This window comes from Erithacus rubecula (genome assembly GCF_903797595.1).
Source record: "Erithacus rubecula genome assembly, chromosome: 22".
NCBI classification, from domain to species: domain Eukaryota; kingdom Metazoa; phylum Chordata; class Aves; order Passeriformes; family Muscicapidae; genus Erithacus; species Erithacus rubecula.
In genome coordinates this window covers 4,284,022-4,300,695 of record NC_136674.1, presented here as the reverse complement: position 1 = coordinate 4,300,695, position 16,674 = coordinate 4,284,022, and the positions used below count along the sequence as shown (strand labels likewise).

Here is a 16,674-nt window from a genome sequence, read left to right as displayed (position 1 = left end):
AGCCAGCCGTGACTGATGCCACCCCCACCCCCTACTGATCCTACTGATCCCAGCCCATCTCCGGTATCCCCTCCGTACACACTCGGGGGCTCCCCCTTTAACCTTTCCTTCTCTCTTTGCACCCCACGTGCTGCAGCCCTTGCGGGGTACCCGCAGTTCCTGCTGAGCCCCGGCACGGCCCCGGGCTCACGGAGGGGACTGCAGAGGGGTAAGTGCACAGGCTGAGCCCGGGGCCATGCCGGGGTGCCCTGAGCAACTGCTGGAGAAGGGCAAGAGGTGGAACCCCCAAGGATGGGGGGTTGCCAGGGTGAGGTGGGGCAAGGTGCTGAGCCCAGCACTGCGGGGTGAGGCAAGAAACAAGCCACCGGGCCGAGCCTGTCCCAAATTAAAAACTCTTTATTTAAACTCTCTCCCGTTCCCCTTTTTCCCAGCCTGGAGCGATCCTGCTGCTTCACCAGGCCCAGGGGCTGGGCCCAGCACCCGCACAGCAGGGAGGGGGGGAAGCTTGCAGGAGCCCTTGGCACAAGGGTTCTGCACCCCACAAAGCAGCCCCGGAGCACCCTGTGCCCCACATCCCTGTGCTGCTCCACCCTTGCCCCACAGACGGGGCTACCGAGGGTCTGCATGTGGCTGAGCCCTCCTCGGGCACCGCCGAGCAGCGCAGCCCCCCTCCATCTTTGGGGTGTCCCCCCAAGGGGGGAGCACGGGGACCCCAAGTCCCTTCCCGGCCTGCCGGGTGCTGCCGTCATTTGCGCCTGCCAAAGATTGACTTCTTGCTGGGGTTCTTCTCGCCCACGCTCAGCCCGATCAGCAGTCGAGCCTTCTTGTCCTCCTCCTGCTGCTGGATGGTCCCGTCGGATTTGTTCTCCAGCTTCCCCCGGGCCTCCGCGCCCGCCGCCGGCTTCAGGCGCAGCTTCTCCTTGATCACCTGCCCCGGGAGTCAGGGGGCTCAGCAGCCCCCATAACCACACCCTGGGCCCTTGGCATGGGGGCCAGCCTGAGCTGCTGAGCCAGTGTGCTGCTTCCCACTCTGGGGAACGTGCCACCCACCCTGGGGTTACCATCTCCATCCTGGGCAGAGCAGCTCCGGCAGCCTCCGGAGAGGGAAGAGGGAGGTGGTCCCACGTACCTGTGCCACCAAGGCTTTGCGGCTGTCCCTCTTCACCGCCATGGCAAAGTCCAGCCATGTCCATGTGTTGTTGTGGTACTCCAGGCATGGCAGCACCAGGTTCAGATCGCCCCAGTCCACACTGTTCTTCTCCCCCTGTGTGACACAGCTGTCAGGCAGTGTGGGATGATGGCCCAGACCATCCCAAGCATGCCCTGTCCCACAGGTCTCACACCTTGTAGCTGACACAGAGTGGCACCTGTGGGATCTTGATATAGATGAAGGAGTTGTTCATGGCTGCACGCTCCTTCATCTTGTCGATGTCATCCACGGGATGCTGGGGACAGAGCAGAAGCTATGAGCAGAAGGGGAGGAGAAGCAGCCAGGAACCAGCAGGGAAGGGACAGCTGGGCACTAGGCCATGGCATTGCTTCATCAGGGAGAGGTGAGAGCTGCTCTGGCATGGTGCTGGAAAAATGAGATACAGGGATCACATCAAGCGTGCAGGTGCTTGGTTGTAAAGGATGCAAATCCTCATGGTGGGAGGGAGCAGGAGAAAACAGACAAGTGTGGGAGGGAAGTGTGGGAGGACACGGCTACCCAGCCCTGCAGTTAGGGAAAACAGACTGGCACCACAGCAGGGCTCTCACAGACCCCCCCCTCACGGCACAGGAGGTACCTCAGGTGCTTTTCGGAACGATCTTCTGACCCCTGATGTCCGATTCAGTCCCTGAGCAACTCCCTTCCCTGGGCCCAGTGAGTCATCGGCCACGATCAGCTGCCGTGGCTTCACCACGGGGATCCCTGGGGCAAACAGGCTGTGAGGTGGTGGTGGTGTCCAGCCAGGGGTTAGCCATGTCCCCAACCCTCCCACCATCTCCCTGTCCCCAGGGGAGACCATAAATCCCTGTTTCTCAACTCATGGCTAGACAGCAGCTGCCCACAAACATATTCTGGAGACGCAGCCAGAGCTGCTCAAGGACATCCAGAGAGGAGGTGATCATGAGCCTCTCACCTGTTGTCACCAACTTGGACTTATCTTCCTCATCCCCCACCTCCTCCTCCTCCACATTACGGCCAGGGAAGAAGAAACCCATCATTCTGTGGAAGAACTGATGGGTGAGCTGGATGGTGAGAGGCACCACGTTCACCTGTGGGAAAGAGATATGTCAGAGTCAAGCACACACTGCCTATGTCCCACAGAGACCCTGGCACATCCCAGCCCAGCCCTGGCACCTCAAAATGCTCCTTGATGGAGATGCCTCCCACGGGCGGCCGGACCTTGCTGAAAATCCTCAGGGCCAGCTGCCGGCCGGACTGGCAGGAGCTCTGGGGACGCAGCACCACCTGCAGGGAAGAGGATGGGTGGCTGGGGTGAGGACAGGCCACTCTGCCTAGGCCACCCGTGGGTGCCCAGGATGCAGAGCTGCTCCCCAGCTGCCACCTGCCTTGTACACAGCGTTGGGCAGCAGGTTGTTCATGGTGACCCAGCCCAGCTCCAGCAGATGCTCGGCCGTGTCATCGGACTTGTTGACCTGTGCAGACAAAGCCATCAGCTCCCAACGTCCCTATCCCCAGCTCAGGGGCTGTGGGCAGTGCCCAGCTCCACACCTTGCTGTACAGGAAGCGCTGGAGCTCCAGCTCAGCAATGCCCAGCTGCCCATCTTCCTCTGTCAGGCGCCAGCGTGCCTGGGCAAAGTAGAACTCAGTCCTCCGTGCCACGCTCACGTCCTCCGGCTGCTTTCGCAGCTCCATCTTGTTGGCTCGCTGCAGCTGGAAGTCCTTGAAGCACCTGCAGCACAGAGAAGAGAGCTGGGATGTGGGAGTCCTAGATTAAGGAGGACACCATGCTGGGGAAGGTTGAGATCATAGAATCAGACTGGTTTGGGTTGGACACCTCTCACTGTTCCAGGTTGCTCCAAGCCCCATCCAGCCTATCCTTGAACAGTTCCAGGAATGGGAAGCCACAGTTTCTTTGGGCAACCTGTGCCAGTGCCTCACTGGGAAGAATTTCTCCCTAATATCCAATCCAAACCTATCTCAGCTTAAAGCCATTCCCCCTTGTCCTACCTGATCAGTATGTTCAGCTCCTCACTCTCCAGCTGCAGGTCAGCTTTTTCCTGGCTCAGTTGCTGCTGCAGCCGGTGGTTCAGGTCAAGCAGGATCTCATTTTTGCTGTCATCTTTCAAGGACTGAAGGACAGACAACCCTCAGCACCCTCTCACCTGGAGTGGGGATCCCAGGGAGCCAGGGATGTGGGCTCACCTTCATGTTGGAGTACATCTGCTTCTCCAGCTGCCGGATCTGGGCCACGTGCTGCCTCACAGCCTCCTGCAGGTGTAGGATACTGCTGCGCTGCTCCTCAGGGTTGCTGGAGATTTCCAGCTGGAAACGCACCCGCTGCTTCTTCTCACTGTGCTCCTGGACAAAGGAATAGGGCAAAGTCAGGACTGCCTGGGTGCAGTGAGTGGCACGGACACCTGGAGCCCCTGGGTACCCTGCGTTTGGGCTCCACGTGCAGCAGCAGGTTGTTGACTATGTCGAGGATCATGGCATACTGTGCAGGGTTGGTGGAGATCTCCAGGTCGTGGTGGATTAGGGTGAAGGTGTCCACAGCTCCTGCAGGGACACAAAGGGCAGGTGGGGACTCAGCATGGCCAAAAATATGTTGAGGACCCCTCCTGTATGCAGCCCTCTGACCTCAGCAGGGCCAAAAGAGCCCAACCTTGGAGTTAACCATGGGTCAGCCCAGAGTTCTACCCCCAAGGCACACTGCCTGGATGCACCCACCCTCCTGCTTCTTCAGCAGATCCTCCTTCTCCTGGTTGGCAGGGGTCTCAGGGGGCTTTATCTGCGTGGCCAGCTCGGGGTCGATGTCGTGGCTGTAGCTGATGTAGTACATGCGGCAGCTGCAGCGAGAGATGATCCTCTGCACCTGCTGGGTCTGCTGGGCTTCCGAGGGCTGATTCCAGTCTGGGGACAGGCAGAGGGACCACAGTCAGAGTGCCATGTCCCAGCACATTGGGACTGCACAGGGCAGGGCTTGGAGCATCAGCCACTGCCTAGAGCCACACAGGGACAGGACAGGTGCTCTCAGCTCTACCAGCCCTGTGGGACTGGGGTAGGTAGAGCAGCCAGGGCTGTGGGCAGTACCTGTGGTGGTGCTGACCATGCCCCCCACTGCCTGCCCGCTCTCCATCAGCTCCTGCACCGAGTCCAGGCTCCGCTGACGATGCTCCTCAATATTTTTCACCTGAGGAGGCAAGGAGCCACTGCTGGCTGTCCCCACTTTCCCTGGCTTGGCCAGGGCACTGACAGCAGTACCTGTCCTCCACATAGCTCACCCACCACACGCTCACCTCCAGCCAGAGCTGGCCATGCTCCCCCTCAGAGGGGCTGCTCTCTGTCGTGGCAAAGTACTGCATGCCATCCAGCAAACATGTCCAGGATGTCTTCTGCTTCAGAGTGTCCCCGTACCAGGCAGGGTGGTGCTGGCACTGCAGCAGCTGTGCCTTTGCAGCAGACACGATCACACAGCCCTCTGTCTCTGCACCACGCAGAACCATCTGTGGGGGGAGAGACTCCAGGGACTGATGGACCTTCCTGGGGCAGGCACAGCCCCTGTCACAGCCAGGCCGTGGGGACAGGCAGGTACCTGGCAGTTCACCAGCTCGATGAGGCAGTTGCGGTTGTAGATGTCGTCGGTCTGGCAGGCGGCGATGCCGCAGAGCTGCTCGCTGGCCCCTGACTCCTCCTCTGTGAAAACCACAAACTTGTCCGTCTCCTCAATGAGCTTCTGCAGCATGTAGGCTCCTGGGGATGGAGAAAGGGTCAGTGTAAAGCAGTGCAGTGGATGGCTGAAATGTACAGAATGAAAGCAGGCAGAGCTTTGAGCTGTGGGCTTCCCCTTGCTCCCCTTCCCGATGTGCTCACCCCCTGAGGAGGCTCTCTCAGGACGGCCACTGGTGATGGGAGCAGTCACTCTGGCAGGGATGGAGTGAGCAGAGAGCGAGCCTCGCTTCAGCTTCTTGGCCTGCAGCTGTGTGTCGATCTTCAGCCCCTTCAGGGCCTCGGTGGACAGGTTACGTTTGAGCACAGCTGCTTTCTTGTAGCCATCGTAGAGGCCAAAGGCGATGTCCCGGTTTGTGGTGGTCCAGGACGCCCGCAGGTCCACCAAGTGCAGCTGATGCGTGTGGAAACCATCGTCCCCATCACGCAGGGGCAGCTCCTGGGCACAGAGAGTCACTGCCTCAGCACAGCAAAGCCACCCCTGGGCCTGCCCAGTGGCCTCGTGCACTGGGACTAGGAGCCCTGCCAGCTCTTCAGGCAGAGCGTGGAGCCCAGACCACCTCAGGAAACACAGCATAGGCACAAATTCATGTGCCTGGTAGATTGCAGGCCCTGAAATTCTATTCTTCCCCAGATAAATCCCTTCCCCTTGTCCTGGAGATGCCACCAGGCCAGCACAAGCTGCTGTGCCCTGTTTGCAGCAGTACCTCCTCAGCCGTGCGGATGCTGTGCCGCTGGTAGGTGAGAGAGGACAGGCTCAGCAGGTGGGTTTTCTTCACCACGGTGTCGAGCTGGTGGTCAGCATTCTCATCACAAGTGGAGGCCATGAGGTGCACGGTGACCTGGCTCAGGTCACTCACCATCTGCGTGATGCTCCACTCCGAAATGAGGCGTCGCATCACTGTGCCAGCTGGGGGACAGGGACAGAGACAGGGTCAGCCAGGGCCCTGCTGTACCTGGAAGTGCTGCTGGCAGGACTCCCACTCACCTTGTGGAATGAGCCTCTGTGTGCCCCGAGTAAAGATGTGTCCCTGGCAGCATTCCACCTGGATCCCCCGCTGCTGGGCAAAGGAGGCCCAGTAATGCACCTGAGAGGGAGCAGAGAGCAGGAGCTGAGAGTCCAGCAGAGGCAGAGCAGGGAGGAAACACCAGATTCCCAGCTGGGAATTACCTGCAGCCGGGGGAAGAGTGCAGTATAGGACAACTGCTTGTAATGCTGCCCCAGCTTCTTCTTGCTGGGTTTCATGTTGTTGAAGAGTTTCCCACGGCAGATGGGCCGTGTCACACTGGTCCATGTGGCCCAAAAATTCTGCATCCAGCGGAGGGTGCTGCTGTAGAGCAGGATCCGGGGCTGGGAGTGCTCTGAGAGTATACCCACCATTAGCCAGCATCATGGGGCACCCAACCCACAACCAGCACGCCCTGCCCTATGCCCCTCGTCCCCAAGGGATCCCCAGGATGCTGTCAGCCACCTTTACTGGGCTGTGTCAGGTCCATCCGGATGGAGAGGTTGAGGTTCTCGGAGCGGAAGGCACGGTAGGAGTCATACTGCTGCCCCACTGGCACCTCGGGCAGGAACTCAGGGGAGCGCAGCACCACGCTGTGGTGGTCGTGGGGGTTCCCATGGCACAGCCACTGCAGGTCCAGCGTCATGCACAGGTCAGGCAGGTGCAGGAAGCAGCAGTCATCATATCTGAATGCAGAAAGAGACCTCAGTCATCCCCCAGCACTGGTGAGGGCCCCCACAGTCACAGCCCTGCACTCACTTGGAGGCTGTCCGGACGTTGATATCCAGGTTGCCCTTGAAGACAAACTGCCCAGGCTTCCAGTGGAAGGAGAGTTGGCTCCACTCCCAGTGCATGTTCTCCGTAGTGTTGTAGGGGTCCTGCAAGGGCAGGTGTGAGAAGTGAGTGTGAGCTGGCGCCACACCACATTGTTCCCCAGTCCAGTAGCACTCACCTCAGTGGCCAGCTGGTGCAGGTTGGCCTGTTCAATGTCCATGTGCCAGTCCCCATGGAAGAGAAGGCGGCTCTTGTCCCACCAGGGCAATGGCGCACTGGGATCCTCTGAGGGCTTGGTGAGGAGATCCACACACTGGCCGATCAGGGTCCAGGCTGGGTCCCAGCAGGGCCCCCACACGATGGTGTACTGGGAGATCACAGCTGGGAACACAGTGGTTGGCTCAGCCATTTGCCCTGTCCCTACCCCACCAGAGAGCCCCCCCACTCCTCCAGCTCTTACAGTGAAAGTCATGGTAGAACTTCAAGGGTGGCATGTTCCTCTCCACCGTGGCATCGCCCCAGGGCAGCCCCAGCTTGAGGAGCTGGCGGCGCCGGGAGCAGGCCTGGCCGCACTGCTCGGCTCCGATCAGCCGGCCCGAGAGCTGCCAGTTCCGGATCTCAAACAGGTACCGGGGGTAGTCACGGATCCGCACTGCGGGGGCAGGAAGGGCTGAGGGATGGGGCAGCACAGAGACAGCCACTCCCCACTCTGGGCCACAGTAGGAGCCATGGTCCTGTCACGTCTCTGCTTCCTTCCCACTCCCTTTGAAACTCCAAAAATTGTTTTCCCTGCCTGGTTACACACCACGTGGCGCCAGCCTAGGACACACAGCCATTGTGCTGTCCTCCAAGGGAACCCTCCAACAAAGCAACTCACCAAAGAAGCTGCCAACGGTTCCCTTCATCATGCGGCACCACTGGGTGACCATCTCCAGACCCTCTGGGGGGAACGGGCTGACGTCATCCAGGTCCCGCATCTGCTCCAGCACACGCTCTGTGCCGTGGAAGGACTCATCGGCCATGGCCACCAGCTCCAGGTGGGCCAAGGTCCAGGTGAGGAGGGCTCTCCGCATGGGTGTGTTGGCGTAGAGGCGCCGCGAGCGCTGGATGTAGATCTCGATGTTCTTCTTCTCCAGGGAGGCGTAGAGCTCCTCGATCTTGCGGGCAGGCAGCAGCTCCCCGTGCTGCTTGCGCAGCGCAGCCACCTTGGCGTCCAGCAGCTGCAGGCGCTTGGCGCTCTCCTTGCTCTCATCCTTCATCAGCTCGTAGTTGTCTCGCAACTTGACCTCAAAGACGTCATCCAGGAAGACCCAGGAGAAGTGGGTGACTTTGAGCAGGAGGTCGGGGGGCAGGGCCGTGCTGGTGGGGTGCCCAGGCCGGTGCAGGCCCTTCAGCCACTTCTGCACACCCACGGCAGCGTCCAGCGTGCGGGAGAAGTCGTACTGGTAGGGGAACTCGATGGTCACGCTGGCGAAGGAGAAGGCCCAGCCGCGGTTGCGGACGGTGCGCAGCGTGGGGAAGGCGTCGCGGTGCCGGACGACCTCCTCCAGCTCCGGCAGCAGCTTCACCTCCACCTCCTTGAAGCTGAAGATGCTGTGTCCGTCGAAGCCGACGGCCAGCTCAGGGCAGTAGCCGTGCAGGGCACCGCCGTGCCAGCTCACCGAGGTCCGTTCCGCAGCCAGGCTGATGTAGTTGGCCTCAGAGACAAAGGCTGTGAGCTTGGCAGAGCTCAGCTCCAGGGACAGGGACAGGAGTCTTTTGGGAGGGGTCCCTTTAGGCTGGAGGGACCCTGGTGACTCAGTAGGGGTGGTTGGGTGGGACATGGGGCTCTCTGGGGGCAGGGAGGGAAGCGTCCTGTGGCCGAGGGCGCTCTGCAAGGCTTCATGGCACTGCAGGGTGGCCAGGATGTGATGGTACAGGTGCATGTGGTCAGGTGGGCTCCACAGCACTGCCAGCCCCTCACCGCACTGCACCTGCACCAGGGAGAGTGAGCAGGCACCACGTCACTGCCGGACCAGCACAGCACAGCACGTCCTCCCCCCAGCACCTCCCTGTGCCCCATCTATCCCCAGTACAGGAAAAAGCAGTGGCCCAACAGCCAAACCAACCTCCAAGGAGCGGATGCTGCTGTGGTAGGTGACAGAGAGCACAGAGAGGTTGGCCACTGGGTTGGGGATGGCAGGAGCTTTGCAGCACGGCTGCATCTTCTCAGTGATGCTTTTCACCAAGGCCAGCACCATGCCCTGGATGCTGACCATGCAGCTCTCAGCACTGCCCAGGACAGTCAGCGTGTCCAGACGCAGCTCCAGGGCACCTGGAGAGACAGCAGGTCAGTGCTGGAGGCACAGAGGCACACCACAACATGCCAGGTTCCTCTGACTGCGGGGTTATTCCAGGACAGCCATCTGGGATCAGCTTGGATCAGCTACTTACCCACTAGGGCCGAGAGTGTGAAAAGGTTCACGTCCTCCACCTTCAGATCCACCTTCCAGAGCAGCCCCCAGGGCTCACTGGAGGTAGAGGGCGGCTGCTTGGCAAGTTCAGCCCCACCAGGCTGCAGGCAGAACAGGGGAAGGACCCTGGCCAGGCACTCAGTGCAGGTGTCAGATGACTCCACCTGCAGCCCCCGGATGGTGCAATCCAGGAAGAGTGTATCTGACTGGGCACTGGACATGCCCAGGGGCTGGTTGTAGCTGCCCTGAAGGATAAACAGGATGATCACTCTCAGGTTGCAGGACATGCCTGTGCCACCACACACGGAGTGTGAGACTGAAAACCACTCCTTGCCTCCTCAGCTCACCCCTCACCTGGAGGTTGAAGGAGTCGAGGATGAGGGCTTCTCCCCACACATGCATGTTGGGGGGATGTGGAGCTCGCTGGATGTGGGAGTCATTGCCCACTCGCCAGCACAGGTGGTCCACGGCCAGCACCGCTCGCTGGTGCACGCTCTGTGGCCGCAGGTGCTGGTAGTCTGTGGGCACAGAGCAGGCAAGGCTCACTCAAACATGGGCACCCAGACACAACCAGGCAGGGACACACAGTCCCTAGCCACACAGACACATGGGCAAGCACAGCAGCAGCACAGCCCATCCCATTCCCATCCCTGTGTCGCTCTGGCAGACCCCAAGAAGAGCCCAGCACATCCCTGATCCAGCCTGTACCTGCAGAGATGGAGTTGAAGCCCAAGGCGAAGGGTGGCGTGTCCCCAAGCTGAACGGACACATTGACGTTGGACAGTGAGGCACACAGGATGATGGGTGCTAGGATTTGGGGATAGCTCCTGCAGGAGACAAGCAGGGATGGGCTCTTACTGGGAGCTGTGTGCCACGGAGTCTGGCAGGGAGCAGGCCCAGAGGGAGGTCCTCTCTGCAGGGGCTCCCTGAACACCTCCAGACCAGCCTCCCCCATCCCACAGGCAGTGAACAGGTAAGGTGCTGAGTGCCCAGGCACTGTGCCAGACCGTGGCCAGCAAGAGGAAACAAGCTGTGATACCAGCAGCTGCACTGAGGCCAAGTTTACCTTCCCTTGTGCCCTTGGCTGGGGACAGGCACCGCCTGGCACCTGTATTCCTGTGCCAACAGGCCCAGCCAGTGTGAAAACTCTTGGTGACGGTAGTGGATGATGCAGGTGTTGAGCAGCACAGCAGCCGAGAGGTCAATGGCTGTGACCTAGAGCAGGGAAAGGGCCAGGTGGCAAAAATCTCATGCCAGGAGCCAAACCAGCCACCCCCAGGGGACAGAGTGTGCCCAGCACTCACTCACCTGCACACTGGTCTTCAGGGAGTTGAGGCACACGATGCGCTGGCGGCTCTGGGACAGGAGAAGGCCATCTGGGGGGACAGAGGAGCACAAATGAGGGGTGGCAGAGGGCAGTGATGGCAGCCCTGTCCCATTGGTGACCTCCTGGCTACTTGCCCTCCAGCTGGAGGTCTACACTCATTTGGTCCAGGTCTGAGGTGGGCGTGAAGTTGCGCAATGGGATTTGCTCCTCTTCACGCTGATATAGAAACTGCAGCAGCTTCAGGCTCCAGGTGAGGTGCCTGGAAAACACAGGGAGTCACTGCCAGCAGGGAACTGCACTGTCATGTCTTCCATCTCCCTGTCTCTCACCACCAGCTGACCAGCATGCTGGCATGGACAAAAACAGCAGCCAGTGCCCAGATGCAGCACAACCCAGCACTCTCACCCCATGGCCTGAGGACCCCATCAGCTGGAGAACCAGCTCATGTGCCTTCCTCCTGCCCCAAGAGCCCAGCCCCAGCCCAAGTTCAGTCCTTCCCACTGCAGTGGGCTCTAGGACTCATTCTCTGCAGTCTAGCAGAGCCAAGGGACAAGAAGGGAATGCCACAATTGTCCCCAGGTCCCTGTCCCCAGCATTATTTTGGGCTTGGACAGCCTGCTCCTCACCTCTTCTGGCTGTTCATGGACAGCACCATGCTGGTGTTCTCCAGCTTCATCTCCACTCTCCTGGGAATGAGCTTCAGTGTGTCCCTGCTCAGCAGAGACAGGGGCTTTGAGGGTTCCCCTGGGCCTGGAGAAGGACAGAGAGTCACAGGAAGGACTGGCCCAAACCTCCACACTCTGGTGCAGGAGGGAGTGATCCCACAGCCCAATCCCTCTGGCACCAGTGCAACGATGGGGGCCACCAGCCCCTGCCCTTGTCCTGACCTGTGCTGGGCTCTTCCCCCACGCTGCTGTGCTGGGCCCCAGCTGTGCCACGGTGCAGGAGGGGGCTGCAGAAAAGCCCCTCGTGCAGCTCTGCCTGCAGCGTGCGGACGCAGAGCCGGACGCCCACCAGCCGCCGCTTGCTGCTGATCTCCAGGGAGAGGGACAGTGCCAGGGCCAGCTCTGCCAGGCACGTGTCATCCTGTGCACAGGGGACACAGCAAGGAGTGCACAGGGAGTCACACAGTGCCCTCCCAGTGTGTGCTGCAGGTGGAGAGCTGGGCACGGCAGAGAGCCCAGCACCTGGCAGCATCACCCAGCCTCAGGGACACCCTGGAATCTGCGTGTTCCAGAGAGCCAGTGCCCAGGCTCCAGGGGTGGAATTTCTCCCTTCTCCAGCACTCACCAGCTGGCTGCTCCGGAGGACTTTGCTGTTCACCTTTGTCAGGCTCACCTCACACATCAGGCTGGGGAGAGCAGAGAACAGAAGAAGGATGTGGGTCTTGCTGCTGCCAAAACAAGTCACTGCCCTCTTTCCTGTGGGACACAGGGACCCCAAGTCCCTGCTCCCAGTGATCTCAAAAGCAGAGCATGCCCTAACTCTATGCACACAACATTATTTGGAGAACACACAACTCAAGCTTCCTGTGACAGGAAAAGGAACCAGGCTAGCCTCAGAGGAGGTTAATGCATCACACCACAGGTGACATGGAATGCTGCTGAGTGGGACAGAAAGAGGAGAGACACCAGGCTGGGGTCAGAGGAGCTCCCCTGCCCTGGAAGCAGAGTGGGGTACGAGCACAGCATTACCTCTTCCCAGTGCCATTCAGGAGGAGACGTGTCTGGCTGGCCTGGATGTGCCAGAGAGACTCTGAGGTGGCCACGTGCAGAACCATGATGTTGATGGAATCCAAGTGAATGGAAAAGAGCTGGGAGGAAGGTGCTGCTGTGAGGGATATCCCGACAGCAGCACAGCCCACAGCAGCCTCTCAGCAAGCCAGTGCCTCACCTGGCTAAGGAGCCTCAGCAGGGAGGGTTTAAGGGTCAGCTCTGTTCTGTTTTCATTTCCAGGAGTTTCTCTGGGAGCCTCTGGGATGGTTGGCAGGAACCCAGGGCCCTTCTGGAGATCCGTGCGGATTCGCACCTCACCAAAACACAGCTCGAAGCAGCGCCTGGGGAACAGACAAGCAGCTCTGACAAGAGCTTGTACTGGGCACACCCAGCCCTGTCACCAGGGATTTCCCCTACCCCAGGGACGTGCAGGACCAGCACAAGGGCACCCACAAGACACTGCCACCTCCAAGCATGGGTCACTCCCTCACAGAGCTGACCACAGGGGAATAAGGATGGCAGGAAGGAGTAAAGGCAGCAGGATGGCAAGCAGGGCGAGGGGTGAGCCTGAGCCCCAAAGGGAGCAGGCAGGGAGCTGGGACAGGGGCACGTACGGCAGCTCCCGGCTCAGTTTGCTGGAGATCCAAACGTTGTCGATCTCCTGTAAAGACACACAGGTAGGTCAGAGAAGAAAAAACTTGGCTTTGCCTTGTGATGGTTATCTCAACATTCCCACTCCACTCCCAGCGCCTGGGATCATGCAAGGAGCAACCAAACCCCCAATTCTAGCCATGGAAGGAAGGCCTGGCACCAGCCATGGGGGTGCTCAACAGGAGAGTGGCTCCATGGATTTGCTGCTAGCCTGGAAGTGACAGCAACCACCCTCCCTGCCTTGTCTGCCAGCGACCACCCCCAGCCCAGGTACCCACCACAGTCTGCTGCTCCCGCTGGAACTTGAGGCTGATGTTCTGGGCCCAGAAGAAGCCAAAGGAGCCGATCTTCAGCTCTGCATGAAGCTTCTGCCGGCACCAGGTGACAGCCAGGCGACATGCCAGCCATCTGTGGGGACAGGGGGAAGGCCAGTGTCACCCTCCCTGCTGGGATTGGGGTCTAGAGATGCTCGCTATCCTTGGAGCACCAGCTCCAGCACCCACAGTTGGACAGGAGCCTCCCGGTGAGGAAGAGACAGTGCAGGACCACCCCCAACAATCCCTGACGCCCCCTCCCAAGCCCTGAGGCCTCCACACCCCCTTGACACCCCATGCTCACCCCTACAACTTTTTTAAGCCCCCAAGCCTCTGACACCCAACTCTACAATCCCAAATTCCCCGCAGACTCCCGTCCACACATCTCTCCCAGCCTTGTGAGCCCCTCAAATTCCTGACACCCCCCAAGCCCTCTTTGTGCCCCTTACCCTCTGCTTCCCTCCTCCCCGACTCCCAACACCTCACCCTCAGCCCCAGGGGTCCCTTACACCCCTGACACCACCCCAACCAGCCTCACCACCCCCCAGAACTCCCGCGGGCCCCCCAAGCACCCGCACCCCGCACCGCCAGCCCCTCGGGCCTCCCCCTGACCCTGCCAGCTCCTCCCAGCCCGGCACAGCCCCACCCGCCGCGCTGCCGCCCCGCAACCCGCCGTCACCCCGCTGCCACCTCCGTGCCGCCTCCCCAGCCCTGTCACACCCCCCGAGCCCCGCGGGGACCCCCAGACCCGCCCGGCAGGCCCTGACCGCGCCAGCAGCCCGGCGAGCAGCGCGATGAGGACGAAGGCGAGGAGCGCGGCGGGCAGCGGCGGCGGCATGGCGGGCACGGCCCGGCCCGGCCCCGGTGCGGCCCCGGCCCCGCTCGCACCCCCTCCCTCCCGCCCGCCCCGGCCCCGGCCCCGCCGCCGCCGCCGCCGCCCGTGGGGCCGCCCGCGCACCCCGAGTGGCCGCTGGGAGGGGCGGGACCGGGCGGGGCCTTGCCGGGGACAGCGGCCGCCGCAGCGCCCCGCACCGGCACGGGGACAGCAGGGACAGCGGGGACAGCGGGGCGGCACCGGCACGGGGACAGCAGGGACAGCGGGGAGGCACCGGCACGGGGACAGCAGGGACAGCGGGAACAGCGGGGCGGCACCGGCACGGGGACAGCAGGGACAGCGGGGCGGAACCGGCACGGGGACAGCGGGGACAGCGGGGCGGCACCGGCACGGGGACAGCGGCGACACGGGATGGGGACAGTGGGGACACCGCGGCGGCATCGGCATTGGGACAGCGGGGCTATGGGATAGGGACACCGGGACAGCACCAGCATGGGGGCAGAGGGACACCGGGATGAGGATAAGAATGGAGATAGGGAGGACACCGGGATGGGGACACGCATGGACCGCAGTGGCAGCGGCATGGACACAGCAGGGACACCAGGACAGCACCGGAATGGGGAGAGGAGTGACACGGGGTCTGGCACTGGGATGCAGTGATGGGGGGGGGGATGACACCAGGTCCGGCACTGGGATGGGGCAAGTGTAGATGACATCAGGTCTGGCCCCCAGTGGCAGATGTCACCTGCATCCCTCACACAAACAGCCACACCACAGGGCAGAGTTCAGCACTTTTATGGCCCCAGCTCCTTGCAGGGCACGAGGAGCAGTTTGGAGTACAGCAAGGGGTACAGCTCCCAGAGACAGCAGTCCTTTGAGGGGCAGGTCCTTGGACAGAGTGGGCTGCAAAGGGACATGGTAGGAGTTTGGGAATTTATTTTAGGTCAGGTCTGGATGCTGGGCTTGGCTTTGTGCTAATTTGGGACGTTTGGACCCACTTTGTGCCAATCTAGGATGTTGGGCTCTGTTGTGGGTCAGGTCTGGACATTGAGATCTGCTTTGTAGTGGTTTTAGGATGTCGGGAGCTGCTTTGGGGTCAGGTCTGGACACTGGAACGTGTTTAGTGTCACATTTGGGACAACAGAATCTGCTTCACATGGAATTGAGGACACTGGGATCTGCTTTGTGCTGGGGCCCTGTGTCAGTGGTGTGTGTCAGTCCCAGGGTGGGGGACAGGAGCCATCCCCTGCACTCAGCAGTCCCAAACACAGCAGAGCAGCGCCCAGAGGTTCAGCATCAGTCTGTCTGTCCCTCACAACTCAGCATGGTACTGCTCCATTTGGAAAGCCTCGCTGGGCTGCATGAAGATGCCCTCCATCACCTTCCAGTAGTTATTCTGGCTGGAGGCGGCCATGCCGTGCACCTCCTTCTGCCCGTGGATGGGCCGCCCGTACTGCTCCCCGGTCACCGAGAGGAACACGTCGGTGGAGGTGTGCTGGAAACGAACCTCGTCGTCCCGTGCCCAGTAGGTCCCACTGCACACCACTGTCCAGTCGTCCAGGTAGTCGCCCTCGCCAGCCTCCCCGAACGCACTCACCTCCTGCGGGTGGAGAAGAGCTCGTTTGGGGGTGAAAAAAGGGGAGGGTGGAGGTGGGCAGAGAAAAGAGCTGGGCTTAGGAGGGACCTGGTTATGACTGGGCTCTGTTAGGATTCAGGTGACATGGCATTAGGGAATCAGTAGGGAGTAGGGAAAAAAGTGAGACTGGCAGGGACCCAGGAAGAAGGCAGGGGTGGTAGGGACCCAGTCTGAACTGGTGAACAAGGTGGGACCTGTGAGGAAATGGGGGACACACCTGGGGCCAGGAATTAGAAAACGCTAATAGGCATATGGAGGATCCGTCTGGGAGAACCCAGGAGAACGACTGGGGAATAAAATGTGGCTGACAGTAACACGGGGCACAAGGGGAACCCAGGCAGGACGGACAGGGACAGCGACAACCCATCAGGGACAAAGGGGACCCGCCAACACCCGAGCGACAAGCCGGGCCCTGTGACGCCCAGCGAGAGACACCGAGCCCGGGATGCAGGACCGGCGATGCCGGGGCGGTACCTGGTTCCCGGAGAGCGGCGAGGTGAAGCGGTGGCTGTGCAGGTTGCGGCCGGTGCCCAGGTGCGTGAGGCGGATGGCCTGCCCGCAGCGCACCGGCGTGCCCCGCTGGCACACGGCGGCCGTGCGGCCCCGCACCCGCCAGTAGCTGTTCCCGTCATCCGCCGCCGACACGCCGGTCACCGACTGCTGCCCGCTGCCTGCGGAGGAGGGAGAACCACCATCACAGCCAGTTCAGCCCAACACGGGGGAAGGGGGGAGGAGGGAAGGGGGGGGGGAGCGCGGGCCGCGTTACCGGAGCCGTAGCGCACATCGTGCGAGTGCAGCCGCACGTTGTGCCGCACGTTGAGCAGCTTCACCACGGAGCCGCAGGTGACGGGCCCGGGGCCGCCGCGCCCCGCCGCGCCCAGCGCCGCCGCCAGCAGCGGCAGCAGCAGCAGCGGCGGCCGCCGCGCCGCCTCCATCCCGCCGGAAGCGGAAGCGCGGCCGCTCCGCCCGCCGGGAGCTCGCGGCTCGCCCGCTCCGCCCCCCGCGCTCGCCGCCGCCGCCGCCTCCATTTTCCTTCGGCCCCTCGGGTAAGGCCGCGCCGGGCCC

The 16,674-nt window shown here is 61.6% G+C and overlaps 2 protein-coding genes across 3 annotated transcripts; both read right to left on the bottom strand.

Moving 5' to 3' along the window:
• Positions 1–380: 380 nt before the first annotated feature.
• On the bottom strand, positions 381–14,057 carry BLTP2 (bridge-like lipid transfer protein family member 2). Of its 2 annotated transcripts, none has more exons than XM_079324885.1 (39): positions 13,906–14,057; positions 13,103–13,232; positions 12,788–12,834; positions 12,352–12,514; positions 12,153–12,271; positions 11,749–11,809; positions 11,346–11,544; positions 11,085–11,208; positions 10,593–10,717; positions 10,440–10,507; positions 10,198–10,346; positions 9,840–9,958; positions 9,486–9,649; positions 9,112–9,376; positions 8,787–8,992; positions 7,556–8,651; positions 7,139–7,330; positions 6,857–7,059; positions 6,664–6,782; positions 6,370–6,590; positions 6,069–6,259; positions 5,886–5,985; positions 5,605–5,807; positions 5,042–5,336; positions 4,764–4,921; positions 4,468–4,674; positions 4,262–4,361; positions 3,899–4,081; positions 3,606–3,727; positions 3,374–3,529; positions 3,179–3,300; positions 2,720–2,900; positions 2,557–2,643; positions 2,345–2,455; positions 2,124–2,259; positions 1,788–1,912; positions 1,344–1,445; positions 1,130–1,264; positions 381–928 (listed from the first exon to the last, which is right to left on the bottom strand). In XM_079324885.1, the coding sequence occupies exons 1-39, from the start codon at positions 13,974–13,976 to the stop codon at positions 746–748; spliced, it is 6,738 nt and encodes a 2,245-aa protein (XP_079181011.1). In that variant the 5' UTR covers positions 13,977–14,057; the 3' UTR covers positions 381–745. The 2 variants fall into 2 exon arrangements, with proteins under 2 accessions (XP_079181011.1, XP_079181012.1); XM_079324886.1 differs by having other exon boundaries at positions 11,085–11,202.
• A 695-nt stretch (positions 14,058–14,752) lies between these two features.
• SDF2 (stromal cell derived factor 2) lies at positions 14,753–16,637 on the bottom strand (the record flags this gene model as incomplete). Its single annotated transcript, XM_079324751.1, has 3 exons — positions 14,753–15,573; positions 16,084–16,280; positions 16,376–16,637. 3 exons carry the CDS (start codon positions 16,635–16,637, stop codon positions 15,286–15,288), a joined length of 747 nt encoding a protein of 248 aa, XP_079180877.1. The 3' UTR covers positions 14,753–15,285.
• Positions 16,638–16,674: the final 37 nt, after the last annotated feature.